The sequence below is a fragment of the Mastigoproctus giganteus genome, chromosome 9, assembly GCF_048544385.1.
Source record: "Mastigoproctus giganteus isolate SK-2022 chromosome 9, ASM4854438v1, whole genome shotgun sequence".
NCBI classification, from domain to species: Eukaryota; Metazoa; Arthropoda; class Arachnida; order Uropygi; family Thelyphonidae; genus Mastigoproctus; species Mastigoproctus giganteus.
The window spans coordinates 85,027,643-85,048,782 of record NC_143583.1 but is presented as its reverse complement, the minus strand read 5'-3'; the positions used below and the strand labels follow the sequence as shown (position 1 = coordinate 85,048,782).

General features: G+C 36.1%; 1 protein-coding gene across 1 annotated transcript in view; it reads left to right on the top strand.

Annotated features, from left to right (window-relative positions):
* Positions 1-21,140, top strand: part of LOC150080513 (pyruvate dehydrogenase (acetyl-transferring) kinase, mitochondrial-like) — a 111,950-nt gene that overhangs the window by 16,076 nt on the left and 74,734 nt on the right. Inside the window, exons 2-3 of the mRNA XM_090381932.1 lie at positions 6,422-6,560; positions 12,724-12,795. Of these exons, the coding sequence (XP_090238058.1) occupies positions 6,422-6,560; positions 12,724-12,795 (211 nt within the window). The remainder of the gene's footprint in view (positions 1-6,421; positions 6,561-12,723; positions 12,796-21,140) is intronic.

Below are 21,140 nucleotides of genomic sequence, written 5' to 3'. Positions count from 1 at the left end.
GTCTTGTCTAGATGATTCAGCAGTGCTTCTTTAGGTAAGCGCGCCTCCGTAGCCAGGTGGGAAGGAGCAGCAGTGCATAGCACACGCTTCTTGATTAGACCGGGGTTCGAGCCCGTCACCACCAAATACGGACGATGCGGAAAGGTCATGAAATGACCACCGCATATTCTCGGAGCAATATGGCCTTAGTTGCTAATGCTCCTAAAAACCAAATAACAACAATAACAACAACAGTGCTTCTTTAACTAATGCCTCCATTAATTTTCCTGGAACAGAAGTTAAACTCACAGGTTTATAATTACTTGTGTCAGCCTTTGATCCTCCTTTGTGAATTGGGGTCACATTTGCCATCTCCAGTCTATGGGTACCTCCCCTGAGTCCAAAGAAGCTCTTATAATTATGGCAAAGGATTTGCTTACTTCCTTTGCTGCCTCCTTTAATATAACTGGATAGATCCCATCCACCCGAGGTGCCTTTTTTATGTTTATCCTCAACAATTTGTCCTCCATTTTCCTCTCAGTTATTACAAAATCATCTAGTTCACTTCCAGAGTTTACTTCAACTCTGGCATTCCCGTTCCTGAATAACTCCTCATGTGTGAATGTAGATGCAAAATACTCGTTTCGTTTTTTAGCCACCTGAGAAGGATCCTCAACTGTTGAACCATCAATATCCAGTGGACCAATCTGATTCATCCCTTTCCTTCTAGAGTTTACATAGGTAAAGAACTCTTTTCTGTTTTTCTTTGCATCCTTTGTCAAGGATTTCTCATAATCTGCCTTTGCCTGCCTAATCTCCTTTGTGACTTGGTTACAGACCAGCTTATATCTATCATAGGCTTCCATGTCACCCATTAATTTATACGTATCCCATGCATTTTTCTTCTCAGCCATATATCTCATTAGTTCATCTGACATCCATTTAGGATGTCAGATGAACATCTGACATCCTAAATGGATGTCAGATAAACATCTGACATCCTTTACATACCAACTAAGAAATATTGTTCAACGAACAATATTTCTTAGTTTGTATGTAAAGCCCAGTACCTTCCAAGATAAGTTCTTTGAATGCTTCCCATTTTGAATTTGCTGTTGGTAACATCATCAGTTGGTCCCACTGTATAGAATTTAAATACTGTCTCAACCATTGTAGTTGCCTTTACGAAAGCAAAAACCCTTCCCTTTACCCCTGATGGTAGTTACTTACCTCTTTGAGTAAATCCCACTTCAGCACACTGTGATCACTGCCACCTAGTGGTTCCTTAATCTGCAGATTCTTACTGCATGAACAATCACTACTGATAATCAGATCAAGAGTATTACTCCCTCTAGTTGCCTCCCGAACATGCTGATGTAGAAAATAATCATCCAATAAATCCACAAAAGCCTTGCTAGTGTGCGAGTGACCAACCCACAAATTCCAGTCAGTATCTGGGAAATTAAAATCCCCCATTAAAAGACTCTTTGATTTAATGGCCCACTATTTCCCTGTATAGTTTCTTATTATACCCGTCAGAGTCATTATGCCTATAGCATACTCCTACTCTCAATTTTGATCTCCCAATGCTTATGTCACACCAAACTGACTTGACACTGCACTGTCCAGCGATGTCGACTGACTTCACTTCCTCGGATTTTTAGTTTCTTAACTAATAGCATAACCCCTCTTCCCTTCCTATCCTGTCTATCCTTTCTGTACACATTATACTCCCCAAATTCCAGCTCTGCATTCCTTATATCTGTGTGATATCACGTCTCTGATATCCCAACAATATTCTGCCTTTGATGTTTTGAGCAATACCTCAAATTCATCAAATTTATTTACGAAACTCCGCATTGGCGTACACGCAAGAATAAATGCACCAGTTCCTATTTTTAGCTACCCTGACACAACCCATGTGTTTACTTGTACCGCAATGACTCCCAGTCTCTGAAATATCCTACATCTAGTTTTCCAGGCTGCTGCTCATTCCAATAGAATCAGTGCAAGAATCACTTTCACCTCTGCCAGTGGATACTGTTAATCTATTAGTCTTTGTATCCCCCCCCCCAAGCTAGCAGTTTTGAGTTAAACTAGCAGAGGCGACTTAAACTCTGGCAGTGAGCTAGATGATTTTGTAATAACTGAGAGGAAAGTAGAGGAGAAATTGTTGAAGATAAACATAAGGCACCCGGGGTGGTAGTAGTAGTAGTGGCATGTGATGCAAGAAAGCAAGTGTGTGAACTTATGCAGAATCAGCAAAAAAAAAAAAAAAAAAAAAAATATCACACCATTCCCTCCAAATGCCTGTCCAGTTCCTCCTTAAATTTATTTAACCTATCAACTTCCACCATGACAGATGGAAGTTTGTTCCAGCAATTAACCACCCGCTGGCTAATGGAAATTTTCTGCACATCTATTCTACATCTATCTTTTCTTAATTTGAATTTATGCCCCCTTAGGTTTGTAATCTGAACAAGTGGAAGGATCCCATCAGAATTCAGCATGCTCAACCCATTCAAGCCCTTATACACCTCAATCAGATCACCTCGCAGGTGCATAGTCTCCAGCCACTGCAATTTGCAGAACTTAAGCCTCTCTTGGTAAGAGGATCCCTTTATTCCCCTCACAAATCTTGTTGCCTTTCTTTGTACACGCTCAAGCAAATCTACATCCTTCCTAAAATGTGGCCTCCAGACCTGTATGCAGTACTCAAGGCGTGGCCTGACCATTGTGTTATGCAGAGGGACAATCACCTCCTTTTCCCTGGTAGCAAAATTCCTATATATCATTGACAAAATCCCATGACCTGCCCGGACAGCCTGTATGCATTACTCAGAAAACTTCATATCTGACTGCACAATTACTCCCAGGTCTTTTTCATTTTCTACCACCTTAAGTGTAGTACCACACAGTTGGTACGTTTCTCTGGGGTTACTTCTACCCATATGTAGTACTTTGCATTTGTCAAGGAGGCCGACCGGGCTAGCCGAGTGGGTAAAGTACCTGCCCGGCAACCCAAAGGTCGCGGGTTCGATTCCCGCCTCGGGCTTGGATCAAAGTACTGCAAAAACCTTGGGAGGTGCAATATGGCCACTGAAGCCGATGCGCCAACAACTACCAAATCAAAAAAAAAAAAAAAAAAAAAAATTTGTCAAGGTTAAACTTCAGTTGCCACTTCTTAGCCCATGTGCCCATATTTTCTAGATCCTGTTGCAGTAGCACACTGCCATTACTGTCATTAACATTCCTGCCAACCTTTGTATCATCTGCAAACTTCGACACTAAACCTGTTATCCCTTCATCAATATCATTGAAAAATATACAAAATAACAGTAGACCCAACACCTTACCCTGTGGGACTCCACTAATAACATTAGTCCACGAAGAGCAGCACCCATTGATTACCACCCTCTGTCTTCTCCTACTCAACCATCTTTTTATCCATTGTAGCAACTTACCCTTAATACCATTCTACTCCAATTTGTACAATAGTCTTCAATGTGCAACAGTGTCAAAAGCTTTCCTAAAATCCAAATATATGATATCAAAATTATTTTTTGCACCTACTTCCTTTGTAACCACATCATAATATTCTATCAAATTTGTCAAATGGATGGATGGGATCTATCCAGTTATATTAAAGGAGGCATCAAAGGAAGTAAGCAAACCTTTAGCCATAATTATGAGAGCTTCCTTGGACTCAGGGGAGGTACCCATGAACAGATGTGCAAATGTGACCCTAATTCACAAAGGAGAATCAAAGGGTGATGCAAGTAATTATAGACATGTTAATTTAACTTCTGTTACAGGAAAATTAATGGAGGCACTGGTTAAAGAAGCATTGCAGGATCATCTAGACAAGACTTCAGTTATGGCTCAGACACAGCATGGTTGTGTTAAGGGAAAGTCTTGCCTGACCAAGTTGATTGGATACTATGATGTGGTCACAGAGGAACTGGATGCAGGGAATAACTTTGATATCATATATTTGGGTCTTAGAAATGCTTTTGATACTGTTGCACATGGAAGACTTGTGCACAAATTGGAGGCGTGTGGCATTGGAGGCAAATTACTGCTATGGATAAAGGGATGGTTGAGTGGGAGAAGACAAGTGGTAATCAATGGACTAATGTTATTAGTGGAGTCCCTCAGGGTTCAGTGTTGGATCCATTGTTGTTTTCTGTATTTATATATGATATTGATTATGGTATATCAAGCTTAATGTCCAAGTTTGCAGATGATATGAAGGTTGGAAGGGTTGTTAAGGACACTAATGACAGTACACTGCTGCAACAGGATCTAGAAAAGTTGAGCAGATGGGCTGAGAGGTGGCAAATGAAGTTTAACATTGACAAATGTAAAGTACTACAAATGGGAAGCAGTATCCCCAGAGTAACGTGTCAACAATGTGGTACTACACTGACAGTTGTAGAGAATGAAAAGGACCTGTGGGTAATTGTGCAGGCAGATATGAAGTTCTCTGAGCAGTGCAGACGGGCTGTAAGAGTAGCTTATGGTGTCTTGTCAATGATATACAGGAATTTTTCTAGCAGGGTTAAGGAGGTGATTATCTCCTTGTATAAGGCAATGGTCAGGCCACACCTTGAGTACTGGGTACAGGTCTGGAGCTTCATTTTAAGAAGGATGTAGAGCTGTTGGAACGAGTACAGAGAAGGGCAACAAGATTAGTGAATGGAACAAAGGGTTGCTCTTACAAAGAAAGGTTTAAATTTTCCAAATTACAGTGTCTGGAGACTAGGCACCAGCAAGGTGATCTGATAGAGGTGTATAAAGCCTTGAATGGTTTGAACATGCTCAATGCTGATGGGATTCTTCCTCTTGCTCAGAATAATCACCTGAGAGGGCATAAATTCAAATTGAGGAAAGACAGTTGTAGGATAGATGTGCGGAAGTTTGCTTTTAGCCAGCGGGATGTTGGTTGGTGGAACAGACTTCCATCTTTTTTTGTGGAAGTTGATAGCCTAAATAAATTTGTCTGAGCTGGACAAGTATTTGGATCAAATAGAGGGGTGGAATGGGAGCGGTTTTTTCTTTTTATCTTTTTTCTTTTTTTTTTTTTGGCTGATGCTGCATAAGCTTTCTTTCTTGCATCATATGCCTGTAGTAATGCTAATTTCTTTTCACTGCATGTATTGATTGATTAAAAATTAATTAATATAAATTAAATTAATAGTCAAAATGAAACTGTGATCATTTTGCGAGGGCCGTGCAGAGCCATTTTAGTACCTGAGGCGAGAATGAAAAATTGTGTCCTACTGTTAATGGTGGTAATGTTTGCAATTATTTAATCTTTCATTTGGCACCCCTTTCAGCTTTTAACATGAGGCAAGAGCCTGATTCGTCTCACCCTTGGCACTGCTCTGCAATTAGCTAAAGATTAGCTAAATTAAATTAAAATTGTTTTTTATCATGTTCTTTCTTTACTGAATTAAATTATTGATAAATGTTAAAACTTTGACATTTATTTCTTCATATACTCCGTACATGTGATCAGTGAGATCTGCACATTTTCCTTCTTTGAAAGTTAATAACTGATGTAGCAGATTTAAAATAGCCTTCCTTTTGCTTAGTACTACACATCTTCCTTTATTTTTACTCTTACTGTTGTTAGCTTGAAACAAATGATGTTACATTTGCCTTCAACTTAAAAAATAAGGAACAGAAAGGGTAAGTTTATTTTTGGGATGTGATCAATGTGTTGGCATCATAAAAGTTTGGAGAGAATTTGTCTGTACAAAGCACAAGAAGATAAGTAATTCAGTTTTGTGAATTATGAATTTTGTAGGTCTTTCACGAAAAACAAACATTGTAGAGGGTATTGAGTTGGCACAGAGATATGAATAAAGCTGCAGAAAATAAAGTGCAATTTACTGTACAAAAAAAGTAATGTCATAGGGCAGGACTTAAATATACATTAGTCATACAGTAGATTTTAGAACTTTTCGACATTGTGAAGGTTTTTCATTTTGAAATATCATATGCAAGTGTAAAACAAACAAAATACTGCTTACTGTGCTGCACAAAAAAAAAGTAAGTGAAATAAAGGAACATATTCATCTAACAGGCATTTCAAATCCATTAGCTCTCGTGCTGATGTTTTTTTTTTTTTTTTTCACCAGTCAATTTTTTTGGAGGTAAAAAGATAAGAAAGTGTGTGAACTGGGAACTTCTAAAATTTATTCTTCATGCCTGCACTATATTGGATAATATGAACAAATAATATCTTTAGTAACATCATTCTGTCTTACAGCCAAATCTCAAAGCATTGAAGCAGGTGAAATTACAAACCAAAAACTTTCGTGATTGTAGTGTGTGTGTAGATGATTATGTTAGTTTTGCATAAATTTATAAAAAAATATTGTTGATGCTATATGTGAAATAGGAGGATAATGGACTGACTGTACTTTAATTGTAGGAAAACATGCATGTGAAAAGAAATCTTTTCTTTTTCTGAGAAAAGAACTTCCAGTACGGTTAGCAAATATAATGAAGGAAATTCAGCTTCTTCCAGATACACTGCTTCAGATGCCCTCTGTAATTTTGGTACAGAGTTGGTAAGTTTCCTTTTTGTATTTTGTATTTTATGGATGAATTTTGCTGTGTGTGTTACCATGATTCCACTTTTTTCTTTTTTTTTTTTATAAGTACTTAGTTATGTGTTTTATATATATGTGTAAGATCAGCAAATTTTTAATATAGTATTCTTGTTATGTTCTTGTGACTCTCTTGTAATTTGTTTTTATTGTAGATATTTGATCATGGTATCTCTTGTTATGCAATTATTTGCAATAACACCTTGCTATTCTGCTCTATGCTTACATTTTCAGCAGATTTCTAACCCTCTTCTCTGAGGTACTTGCTTGGATTTTCATGTTATGTGCGGTGAAACGGTTTCAATTTCGTTGTTCAGTGTTATTTCCCTTTTTTATAGTTGGTGGTGTTAATGCCTCCCTGAAATCTTCTGGAAATAGTTCTTTGGATAACGTGATGTTACTATGACACTGGTTTTTCTTCAGATTTCAGAATTTTAGGTCTAATTTCATCATTTAATTTCATTAAATTTACTTGTCTTTTCCATACTTCTTATTTTTTGTATCCTTTTCTACTTTAGTAATAAAGATAATATCCAAAATTTTCTCAATTTCAGTATTTTCCCTCTTTTTTAATGATGTCTTCAACTACTTTTAGCAGATCAGATTGTTTATTTAAGCATGCTTCTGAACTGCCTTTCTCTTCTATTCTATTTTTGCTCTTATATTTTGATTACTTTAATCATAGCCTTAAAAAATTCCCCTGTACACTCATTTCCTCTTAAGCAGTCATCATCAGCCATTTTCAGTCCACTGCAGGATGAAGGCTTCTCCAGCAACTTTCCAGTTTCTTCTGTTTTGTGCAATGGCCATCCATTTACTACCCATAAACTCATGAATTTCATCTGTCCATTTCCATTGTTGTCTTCCAGGTTTTCTTCTAGCTCCTCTTGGGGTACCATTCTGTTATTTTTTTAGTCCATCTGTCATGCCTTCGAGCTATGCGTCCTGCCCACGACCATCTTAGTTCTTTACTTTTGATAAGAATGTCCTTTACTTGAGTTTGCTGCTTAATCCATATGTTTCTCTTGTTTCTAACAGTCTGATTCCCAATATAATTTGTTCCATTCTTCGCTGTGTAGTTCTCAGCTTCTCTTCCATTCTTTTGGTGACTGCCCATGTTCCACTTCCATAAGTCATGGTAGGGAGTATATACTGGTTCATTATTTTACGTTTCAGACAATTTTGGGGTATTGCTCCTCAGTATGTGACTATATTTCCTGAATGCTATCCATCCAAAATTTATTCTTCTCTTGACTTCCAACCATTTATCATTATTATAGCTAATGACTTGTCCCAGATAAGTATAAGACTCCACCTTTTCAATTACTGCTCCTTCAATCATTATGTCTCTTTCTGTGGCATACTTGTTCATTACTTTTGTTTTAGCCATATTCATCTTTAGTCCAAAATCCTTACTAACTGTGCATAACCAGTTTAAGATTTTCCTCTAATTCTTTGGGATCTTGGCTTATGACCACAATGTCATCTGCAAATCGTAAATGGTTTATGTACTCTCCATTCACATTGACTCCTTTCTGCGACCAGTCTAAGCTTCTGAAAGCTTCAAGGGCAGCAATAAACAACTTCGGAGATATTGTGTTTCCTTGTCGAACTCCTTTCTCAATTTTAAATTTCCTACTGTCTTTGTCTAATCTAATAAAGGAGGTAGCATTCTCATATATTTTCAAAATCATACTATATGGGGTATCTATGCCTTGTCTTTCCAGTGCCTGAAACATTGCCTTATGCTGTATAGAGTCAAATGCCTTTTCATAATCCACAAATGCCAGGCATAATGGTGTTTTATATTCATTTGCTTTCTCCATTTGCTGTGATATTACTTGAAGGTGATTCATAGTTGAGAATCCTGTCCTAAAGCCAGCTTGCTATTTTGTTTGATTCTTATCGAGTATTCTTTCTAATCTGTTAGTAAGGACCCTTGTGAACGTGAGATAACAAGCGAATTGGTCTATAATTTCCAATTTCTGATTTATCTCCTTTCTTATGCAGCAAAACTATGATTGCATTATTCCATTCCTTAGGCAGCACACTTTTTCTAATGCATTTTGTGAAGAGTCTTGCCAGTTTTTGTCATGTCTCTTCCTCCCAATTTTAACAATTCTACAGTAACTTCATCTTCCCCTGGGGCTTTCTGATCCTTCATTTTCTTCAACGCATGTTCTACCTTATCAGGAAGGATATCAGGTATGTTGTATGTGTTACTAATTTGTGATCCATCTTCCCCACTGCTGGCATCATTCCCTCGTTCATTGTATAATTCTCTATAGCAGTCTTCTGCTATTTGAATTATGCCTTCTCTGCTATTTATAAGTACACCATTGCTATTCTTCAGTTTCTGTATCATTTGCCTTCCTGTATTACTGCTCATGGCTGCTGATTTAAATCCTTTGTTTTCCTTTAATGCTTGTTCTACTTTTCTTGTGTTAAATTTTCCTATGTCCTCTCTGAGTCTTTCTAATGGCTTTGCATAACTCAATACACTCAATTTTCTCCTTGTCAGTGTTTTTCTTGCTCTTCATTTGTCATCTTCGGTTCATCATAACAAGTGTTTCTTGACTAATTTTTTTCTTCTTTGGATTTCTTTTTACCTATCGGTTTCTTGGGCTTTGTCACTTTCAGAAAGTTGTAATGTTCCTCATCAATATCTTGGTCCTGAGCAGTTTGCAGAAGCTCAAACTTGTTCTTAAGTTCCAGTACATACTTCTTTTTCTCCTCTTCTGTTATCTCAAAGACCTTTGTATTATTTACTGGAGTCAGTTTTTTCCTTTCTTTTCTTACATCTATATTAAGTGTGCATCTTACCATTCTGTGATCACTTCCAACATTGTCCTTGTTCATGATAGTAACATCATTCAAGATATATCTTCTGTTAGTGAGGATGAAGTCAATTTCATTAGTTGTTAATCCATTTGGGCTCTTCTATGCCCACTTTCTGTTCACCCTTTTCTTGAAAAAAGTGTTCATTACTGACATTCCTTGAGATTCTGTAAATTCTACAAGTCTTTCACCTCAAGTTTTGTCAAGTTTTTCAAGTTTTGTTTCTTTCCAACCTTAGCATTGAAGTCCCCGTAATGATAGTGTAGTGGGTTTTCTGTTCATCTAGAAGACTCAATTTCGGTGTACATTTCTTCAACCACTTCATCATCATGGCTCAATGTTGGTGCATAAATCATTATAACCTTTAGCTTATACCGCTTAGAAATCCTGAATAGTTGTCTTTGACACCCTTGGTCATGTACATTTGAATTCCAAAATGTTGTTTTTTATTTCTTTATGGACCAGAAACCCAACTCCACCTTTGCTTCTTTCATTGTTTCCATTGGTGTACGGCAGATTTCCACTTGATAAACTTATGTGATTCATTTCTTCTTGTTTCAGCCAAACTGATGATATTCCAATTCAGATTTTCTAATTCCTTTTCCAGCTCTAATATCCTGTCTTCACCGATGAGTGACCTTGCGTTGTAACAGGCCAAGTTCAGTGTCTGTGCATGGCAGTCCAATCGTACCCAGAGATTCTCAGCACCCTCTGCTTCCACTCTGATCCTCTCGCTGCTGTAAGAGGGGGGAGTGAAAGCCGCTGGGGACTGAGGGCCATGTTTCATCTTGCTGTCCCGTGCTAGAGGGTTTGGTCTTTTCCTCTTCATGCTGACCAGGCATCTTGAAGAGAACCACTCTACACATTCGTTGCCACCTAAGTGATGTAACAGGGCTTGCTATCGAGAAGGTGTGTATGAGTGGATTTTAGGGAAGCAGGCCAACCGGACTTCTCCTAAATCTTCTGAAATAGAAAGATATTGGATCCATCAGTGTTTTAGACTGAGTGTCTGATAACACACAGAATACCTGTTCCCCTCTAAGCAGTACTGCTACACAAATCTCACCTCATTGCTACCACTGACCATTATGTGAAGTTTTGCTGAACACTCCTCGAGTACAGTAAACAGGTTTTTTACTTGAGCTGTATTATGTTATAATTGAACATACATAGGTCATTCAAAAAGTTCCTGGTATAGTATGATGGTATTTAAATGGTTTGTGCTATAGCCATAAGCTTTCAATTGGGTGTTAATGTTGACCTTGATGCACATGCATGCCAAGTGGGAATTGGCTGGACCATTTCGCTCGTATGTCACACCTGACTGATTGTGGAATGTTGCAGTTTGAACAACATGCTAACATCAAGTTCTCTTTAAATTTGGGAACATTGCTACAGAGATGCCTCAAGCATTACAGAAATTTTGTGGAGATGATGCATTTAAGAAAACAGAAATTTACAAGTGATTTAATTGGTTAAAAAATGGATAGGAAATGCTGTCCATTTTTAAGTCAATTCTCAAAATGATGAATCACAAAAGTGAAGGAACTGTTGTGAAATGATAAGTGAATAATTGTTGTTGAGATTGCTCATGAAGTTGGAATGTCTATAGGTTCAGTACACACAACACAAGATATAGGGATGTGTTGCATGTGTGCAAAATTTGTGCAACGCTTGCTGTTGGATGATCAAATGGACTGCAGGAAGGTCATCACAGTTGATTTGTTTGAAAAATCTATGTAGGATCAGAGCTTCTTAAGAAAAGTCGTCACTGGGGGTGAGATTTGGGTGTTCACCTATGACTCCAAGATCAAAGTGGAATCATCCAAATGGCACACAAATATCTCCATAGCTAAAGAAGTCTTGTCCAATAAAAGCTAACATCAGAGTCATGCTGATTGTGTTTTTCAGTAGTGAGAGCATAGTGCATCAACGCGAGTAGTCGTTTCACTACAGTGAATGATATCAAATAAAAATGCCAAAGTAGCCCTATGGATGCTAAAAAAAACATTCTTTAAAATCATGTTTGAAAGTTTGGGAAGGCCGATGGAGGAATTTGTATGTGTGTGTGTGTGTTATGTATGTACAGAAGGAAGTTTTGAAGGTGATTATATTAGTAAGTCCAACTGTTTACTCAAACTTTTATAGTAAAAGTTTGGGGACTTTGTGAATATATCTTGTACTTGAAATGTAACATAATGCTTATATTACTAACTTATATTTATATCAAATGCAACTGTGAATTTTCAAGTTGCTTTTCAATTAGTGTTAGATGGCATTTTTTAGCAGCAGCACACATTAGGGATTTGTTTATCCATAATGTATACTGCAGAATAAGAGCATTTTTAATAATTTAGCAGGTGATAGAAGATACTTGTCAGTTAGTCTTAACTTTTTTTGGTTAGGTTTTGGCATTAGCAGATGAGCCACAGTGCATATTCCTATCATTAATGTGGAAAGTAGTGGATGTTAGGCATATCTGCAGACATTGTTCTTCTGAATTAGTGTCAACAGTTCTGCATTTTTCTTCTAAACAAGTTCAAACATATGCACAAGTTAGTCATCAATTTTAGTTTAGCTAAAAACTTCTAAATTAAATCTTCCTTTTTATATCTTCTATTTCTGTTCTGCTTTGGAACAGCCTTCCTTATATCTTTCCTGAAAATTCAATGTCTGTAATTAACCTGACAGCAGCTGTGCCTGTGTTTATAACAAACAGTTGTGCAAGAACCTGAGAGGTGTTTTTTTTTTTTAATTTTGCATGCAGTATATCAGTATTATTTTTTTTCTTTTCTTAATAGATTGCAGTGCTTATCGTATGCAAATTTTTAATAAAAAGTTTAAATATTTAAAAATGTTTTTTATACTCTTTTTAAAAACAAAAAATTAACCTATTGAAAATGAAAGAACAAAGTTAGTTATTAAATATAAAATATAAATGTGGAACTAACAGTCACTTCCAGTTCAGAGAATAGTATTCTATCTTCTCAATCCTAAACAATGCATGGTATTACAGTGCAATAGATTCAAATAATCTTTCATGTTTGGAATTATAAAACAACAACAAAAAAAATAAAATAAATAAAATAATAATAAGAAGAAATAATGGTTGAAAGTTGGCACTTGCAACATAAGGGACTGCCTGGGAAGGAAGTGAGGAAGGGGAATATTCTTAAAGTGTGAAGTGGATGTGAAGAAAGAGAAAACCTTGGCTGTTGGCATTGCTGCTTGCATGAAAGAAGCTATATTAATAAAGTCAGTAATGAAGTTATTTTTCTTTATTTAGGTATCAGAGGAGTTTTGAAGAAATACTGGAATTTGAAAATAGCAATGGGTATGATGCTAATACGTTACAAAGGTAAGATTAGTATTAACTTTTCTGTTTTAATATATATTCTGTTATGTAATGCCATACACAGGATGTTTCAATTAGAAAACACCAGAGTCTGTCTTGCTTATTTTTAGGTTAAGAAATTTGTGGTCTGAACCCTTTTTTTTTTTAACTTTAAAATTGGACTGAGTGTTACCATTTTTAGATTTTATTATTTCTAAATTATAATTTTTATGCAGTCAACTTTTTTTTTCTCTGTAAGAAAATTTTTCCCTGTCATCAGTTTAGTCAAAAAACATCATTAGTGTACTTGTGAAATGAGCTTAAACTGATTATTAAAAAGGGAAAGAAACAATTGTTAGTTGTAATGGATGTTGCCTCTTCAGTAGATGTGTTTAGCTGCGTGATTGCAGTTATGCTGTCTCCTCATTCTGCAATTGTATTATTATTTTTTTTCACTTTTAGATAATAATAATACAAAAAATACTTTTGAAAATTAAGTAAATCACTTTTAATTACTTTTCAGAAGTACGCAGATTTTTTTTTTAAGACTAAATCTAGGAGGGGGAACAATTTTCCATTGAGAAAAAGAAATTGATTAGGAAAAATTTTAATTTAGAAATCAAAGAGTAAATGTTACTTCATCATCATCATTGGCCATTTTTGATCCACTGCAGGATGAAGGCCTCTCCAGCAACTTTACAGTTCCTTCTGTTTTCTACAATGGCCATCCATTTACTACCCACAAACTCATGAATTTTATATGTCCATCTCCATCGTTGTCTTCCAGGTTTTCTTCTAGCTCCTCTTGGGTACCATTCTGTTATTTTCGTAGTCCAGCTGTCATCATGTCTTTGAGCTGTGTGTCCTGCCCAAGACCATTTTAGTTCTTTAGTTTTGATAAGAAGGTCCTTTACTTGAGTTTGCTGCCTAATCCATGTGTTTTTCTTCTTATCTAACAGTCTGATTCCCAGTATAATTCATTCCATTCTATGCTATGTAGTTCTCGGCTTCTCTTCCATTCTTGAAATGGGTGAGTGCCCCATTTCACTTCCATGTCATGGTGGGGAGTATACATTTGGTTACTTCCTATTTTATGTTTCAGACAAATAAGTAAATTGCTCCTCAGTATGTGACTATACTTCTTGAATGCTATCCATCCTAAATTTATTCTTCTCTTGACTTCCAGCCATTTATCATTATTGCAGCTAATGACTTGTCTCAGATAAGTATGACTCCAACTTTTCAATTACTGCTCCTTCAATATATCCCTTTCTGTGGCATACTTGTTGATCATTACTTTTGTTTTAGCCATATTCATCTTTAATCCAAAATCCTTACTAACTCTGCATAACTGATTAAGATTTTCCTCTAATTTTTTGGGATCGTGGCTTATGACCACAATGTCATCTGCAAATCATAAATGGTTTACGTACTCTCCATTCACATTGATTCCTTTCTGCGACCAGTCTGATCTTCTAACAGCTTCCTCAAGGGCAGCATTAAACAACTTCAGAGATATTGTGTCTCCTTGTTGAATTCCTTTCTCAATTTTAAATTTAGCATTAGTAGAGGCATTTGATGCAAGAAAGCAAGCTTATGCAGCATCAGCCAAAAAAAAAAAAAAAAAAACCCCACTTCCACTTCACCCCTCTGTTCGTTCAAAATACCTGTCCAGCTGAGCCTTAAACTTATTTAGGCTATCAACCTCCACCACAAGGAATGGAAGTCTGTTCCACCAACCAACCACCCGCTGGCTAAAGGCAAATTTACGCACATCTATCCTACATCTGTCTTTCCTCAATTTGAATTTATGCCCTCTCAGGTGATTTTTCTGAGCTAGAGGAAGAATCCCATCAGCATTGAGCATGCTAAACCATTCAAGGCTTTATACACCTCTATCAGATCACCTCGCTGGTGCCTAGTCTCCAGACACTGTAATTTGCAAAACTTAAGCCTTTCTTCGTAAGAGCACCCCTTTGTTCCATTCACTAATCTTGTTGCCCTTCTCTGTAATCTAATTAAGGAGGTAGCGTTCTCATATATTTTCTTCAAAATCATAATATATGAGGCATTTACGCTCTGTCTTTCCAGTGCCTGAAACATTGCCTTATGCTGTATAGAGTCAAATGCCTTTTCATAATCAACAGATGCCAGGCATAATGGTGTTTTATATTCATTTGCTTTCTCCATTAGCTGTGATATTACATGAAGGTGATCCATAGTTGAAAATCCTGTCCTTAAGCCAGCTTGCTCTTTCGGTTGATTCTCATCAAGTATTCTTTCTAATCTGTTAGTAATTACTCTTGTGAACAACTTGTAGATGTGGGATAACAAGCCAATTGGTCTATAATTTCGAATTTCTGATTTATCTCCTTTCTTATGCAGCAAAACTATGATTGCATTATTCCACTCCTTAGGCGTCACACCTTTTCTAATGCATTTTGTGAAGAGTCTTGCCAGCTTTTGTGTCATGTCTCTTCCTCCCAATTTTAAAAATTCTACAGTAACTTCCTCTTCTCCCAGGGCTTTCTGATTCTTCATTTTCTTCAACGCATGTTCTACCTCATTAGGAAGATATCAGGTATATTGTATGTGTATTATTAATTTGCAATCCATCTTCCCCGCTGCTGACATCATTCACTCAGTCCTTGTATAATTCTCTATAGTAATCTTCTGCTATTTGAATTATGCCTTCTCTGCTATTTATAATTTCACCATCGCTATTCTTCAGTTTCAGTATCATTTGTCTTTCTGTATTACTGCTCATGGCTGCTGATTTAAATCCTTTGTTTTCTCTTAATGGTTGTTCTACTTTTCCTGTGTTAAATTTTCTTATGTCTTTTCGGAGTCTCTTTCTAATGGCTTTGCATAACTCAGTATACTCAATTTTCTCCTTGTCATTGTTTTTCTTGCTCTTCGTTTGTCTTCGGTTCATCATAAGTGTTTCTTGACTAATTTTTTCTTCTTTGAATTTCTTTTTACCTACAGGTTTCTTGGGTTTTATCACTTTCAGAAAGTTGTAATATTCCTCTTTGAAGATGGTCCTGAGCCATCTTCAGAAGCTCAAACTTGTTCTTAAGTTCCAGTACATACTCTTTTTTTTTCTCCTCTTCTGTTATCTAAAAGACCTTCATATTATATTTACTTGACTGTTTTTTTTTTCTTTCTTTTCTTACATCTATATCAAGTGTGCATCTTGCCATTCCGTGATCACTTTCAACATTTACCTTGTTCAGGACAGTAACATCATTCAAGATATATCTTCTGTTAGTGAGGATGAAATCGATTTCATTAGTTGTTAATCCATTTGGGCTCTTCCATGTCCACTTTCTGTTCACCCTTTTTTTGAAAAAAGTGTTCATTACTGACATTCCACAAGTCTTTCACCTCTTTCATTTCTTTCACCAATTCTAAAATTTCCTATAGTTCCCCTTTCTGTTCTGTTTTGTCTCTTTCCAACCTTAGCATTGAAGTCCCCCATAATGATAATGTAGTGGATTTTGTGCTCATCTAGAAGACTCAATTTCTATGTACATTTCTTCAACCTCTTCATCATGGCTCGATGCTGGTGCATAAATCATTATAACCTTTAGCTTATAGCTCTTAGAAATCCTGAGTAGTAGTCTTGACACCCTTGGTGACATACTTTTGAATTCCAAAATGTTGTTTTTTATATCTTTATGAACCAGAAAGCCAACTCCACCTTCGCTCCTTTCACTTTTTCCATTGGTCTACAGCAGATTTCCACTTGATAATCTTATAAGTGATTCATTTCTTCTTGTTTTAGCCAAACCGATCATATTCCAATTAACATTTTCTAATTCCTTTTCCAGTTCTAATATTTTGTCTTCACCGATGAGCGATCTTACGGTATAACAGGCCAAGTCCAGTTTCTATGCATGGCAGCCTGATCATACCCAGAGATTCCTAGCACCCTCTGATTCTACTCTGATCCTTTCGCTGTCGTAAGAGGGTGAGTGAAATCCACTGGGGTCTGAGAGCCGTTTGTTTTGTCATGCTGTCATGTGCTTGGAGGGTTTGGTCTTTTCCTCTTCACACTGACCAGCTATCTTGAAGAGAACCACTCTACACGTTCGTTGCCACCTAAATGACATACCAGGGCTTGCCATCGAGAACGTGTGGATTTTTAGGAAAAGTTGGCAGTTATGCACATACTTTTGTAGCTGTCATTTTGAACAGTGCTCATCTGTGTATCTCCATACCCTGTGATAGAGATGCATCACTAATACGTGACTTTTTTTTATTTTAAAAGTCTGTTTATGGAAGAGTGCAAGTGAGACTTAGTTTTGGAAGTAGAGTGGATAAGATAAATGAATCAAATAAGACATTTTATTTTGCTCAATACGTGTACAGTATATTAAGCACATTAAAAATACTGACATAATAAAATGATTCTCAGTTTTTCTTTATATATTGTTAATATGGCCACTTAAAAGAATGTTGTGTATTTTCTTTGAAGTTGATTATCTTATAAAGAAAATTAAGGAAGAAATAAAATGGTCGAATTAAGTATTTTTATTGTTGCCACAAAAAATAAACTTATTTCAGTCCAAGAAACTGCCATGGATTCATTATCAAAATGTTTGACCTAATTGCATAAGCAGGCCATTTAAGATCAATCCAAATCAGAGAGATTAAAAAAAAAAAAAAAAAATTTGCTCATCTGCATTGATTATTGAATCATAACAGATTTACATGGTTATTATTATTATTATTAGACTCCCTCTCAGGATTATTCCTGAGAGGGAGGCTATTATCTTTACAGAATGCATTATATTTACAGCATAATCTAATAAGGAGGACACCATTAATTTGTCTCAAACCTCTTTCAAATGCAGATCTTTGACTAAGAAATATAAGAAATTCCAATGGGATAATGTCAGTAATTATTAGTTGAAAGTTACCTACTGTGCAGAATTTAATATAGATTTAATTTCAGAACTCGGAAATAGTACCTTAATTGTTAGCTAAATATATTACTGCAGTTAGAACTCACAGCAGAAGAGTAATTTTTGTACTACATATAGGGATAAAAGTAGGGGGGAAAATTCCCTTCAAACTTTAATTTCCTTAATGAAATTTGAGATTCATGCTCATGGCCAATTAATCGCAAATCCATTAAATAACTTTCATCCTCAAAACAGTAGTTATTTTTATAACCAAATATAAATTATTCACCCAACAAGTTTTTACTCTTTCAAAGTAAACAAATGGAAAAACCTCTAAACAAAAGATTTAGCAACAGAAAAGTGTCTTTCTTCACCAACAACTTAGCAAAATTTTAAAAGTAAAAAAAAGCATCTAGATTTATTTACTTGTTAATTTTGTGTAATTTAGATGTCATTAGGCAGCGGCCTTATTGCTGGTACTGTATTTTCTCCATGAGTTTGGAACCTATATAAACAACTGTTAAACTCTTTAAATAAGCACATATTCATAAAAAGGTATTTTGCTTGCAAGTATGCATTGGATAAAAGCAGTAGGTGACACCAAATTAACTATGTGCAGTTGTATATGCAAACTTCAGTGGATTTAAAAAGGCAATCTATACAGTGACTTGGTGACAGCCAGGGGTCCATGGCAGTTCAGTGTATGTGAGCACACACATTAAGTAGAAGAAATTTAATGTACCCCTGAATAATGAATGAGTTGCAAGTTGTTAAGACAAAAAGAGAACCCTGAAAGTAGAGAAAGTAGATTATTGAAACCTATACTACTCAGGTAGTGTGGAATGGTTTAGCATTAGGAAATGATTCAGAAACTTAAAAGAAGGGACCAAAAGTAAAAAAAAAAATACTTTTTTTTTTATATGGAATACTGAAGTCCATACTAATCATGAGTTGGGAGGAAGGAAGGAACATACTTTATTGGCACAGAAACCAAGATAACTTCAAAACTAGAAAGTAAATGAAGGCTGCTTTTGAGTGAATTTCCAGTGTGTGTGTGTGTGTGTGTGTGTGGGTTCTCTGTTGTCAGGTTTTGTAGCGGGTGTGCTCTGTGCAGAAAGTTTCTTTATGAAGGTTTATAAAAAGGAAAAGTTTGTACATAAATGTTCTTAAATATTTTGTTTCTTATGTACTCTTTGAATGTCCAACATTAGAGTAAAAAAAAAAAATTTATATATATATATATATACAGTAAACCCCCGCTATTCGTGGTATCTGTATTTGCGGTTTCGCGTATTCGCGATCGCTGATTTAATATAAAATGAAACCTAAAAAAATGTGAATTTTAAAGCGCCGTGAATATTTTCCGCCATAAAAAAACATGGGCGTGGCTAAAATTATCTTTCCTGGTCAAAACAGCATTCAGTGGATGGGGGGGAGAGGGGTGACAAAATCGCGAGCGTAGATGTTTCTCGCTATTCCTTGTTCAGTGTGTTATGCGCTTGTCATGTAAGGTTTGGTCGTTTGCTTTTAACTTATATGCCTATAAATTGAATAAATTTATCAATTTATAAATTAATATGCTTACAAAAGTGATAAATCTACCGTTTTGCAATGTAAAACAGACTTTTTCGAGCGTGTTAACGGAAGAAAGTGCCTTTATTGTGGACAAGTTCTTTTTTACCCGTACAAAAATATGGCTACGAATAACAAGGGAAATGCGAATTTATCAAAGAAGGTGATGACATTAGCAAATAAAATTGAGTTATTAGACAAAATTTCTAATGGTGAAAGTGTCTCTTCAGTGGCAAAACATTATAAAATCAATGAGTCAACGATACGATCAATCAAAAAATCTGAAGAAAAAATCCGCCGTAGTGTCCGTGAAAACGCGCTAATTGCTTCAAAAATTTGCTCTGTAACTCGTGATGTTAAATTTTAAAAAATGTAAAAAGCTTTAAATCTGTGGATAGAAGACCGAACTCAAAATAAAATTCCATTAAATTCACTCATCATTCGTGAAAAGGCAAAACTCCTTTATCAACACTTTAGCGAAACTGGTGATAGCACTGGCGGGATAAGTTTTTTTTTTTAGCTAGCAAAGGCGCTGGTTTGAAAGATTTGTTTGAAATTTCTAATAAATATTACATTTAATATTAAATTGTTTCTTATTTTCATTTCGATGCCATATGCTTGCATTTCTAATGGTCATATTATGAAGGTACATATAATACATACATACATAGACAAAATTTTAGACTAGTTTTTCTTATATATTTCATACTTCGGAACGGAACCCCTTTATTACTATGGGAGCCATAACTCAGTATTCGCGTTTTCGGTATTCGCGACATTTCTCAGGAATGTAACCCCCGCGAATAGCGGGGGATTACTGTATATCTCAAAAACTAATTTTTAAAAAAATTGCAAATTCATTGTTACATTTTTTTGTAACTTTGAGCAATAATCCCTTCTACCTCTGAGCATTAAGCAGTGCCAAATGATGCAAGAAAGCAACTTATACAGCATCAGCCAAAAAAAAAAAAAAAAAAAAAAAAAAAAACATGACACCTTCCATTTCACCTATTCATTCCTTTCAATAGTTTGCCTAGTTCTTCCTTTAATTTATTTAAACTGTCAACTTCCACAACAGATGGAAGTTTGTCCCATCAATTAACCACCAGCTGGCTAAAGGCAAACTTCCCCATATCTATTCTGTAACTGTCCTTCTATTTGAATTTGTGACCTTTCATGTGTTGTGTGAGCAAGAGGAAGAATCCTATCATCATTGAGTTTGCTCAATTCATTCAAAGCTTTAAACATCTCAATTAGATCACCTCACAGGTGCCTAGTCTCCAGATGCTGTAATTTGAAGAACTGAAGCCTTTCTTGTTAAGAGCACCCCTTTGTTCCTCTCATCAATCTCATTGCCCTTCTCTGTACTCGTTCCAGCAGCTCCACATCCTTCCTAAAATGAAGCCTCCAGACCTGTATTCAGTATGTGGCCTTACCATTGCCATTATATACAGTGAAACTTCTAACGGACTCCTCTCGTTAACGGACATCTCTCTACAACGGACATTTTCAAATTCCCCAACTCTCCTCCATTGGTTTTAACATGTTTTCAGCTTCTGTCTAGCGGACATTCTCTGTAACGGACGCGGACAGGCAATCTGCACTTTTTCGTTTAGATTAGCGCTTAATTTGATCTCCCCATAACAGATAGCGGGCGAGCTTACGGCCCTTTTTCTAGGAACTTTTCTTCCACGTATTGTCTCAATCGTGTGTTTATTTTCTATTTCTGATTCTCTGCATTTTATCAAGGTTTACGTCGCGGTTCTAAACCCTTTTTTGAGAATTTTAAGGCACTTGTAAAACTTCTGATGAATTCGGTTTGTACGGGGGGGGGGGATTTGGTCTGCCTTTCGTCTTTTCAGTTTCCAGTTTTGTTCAGTGTCGTGT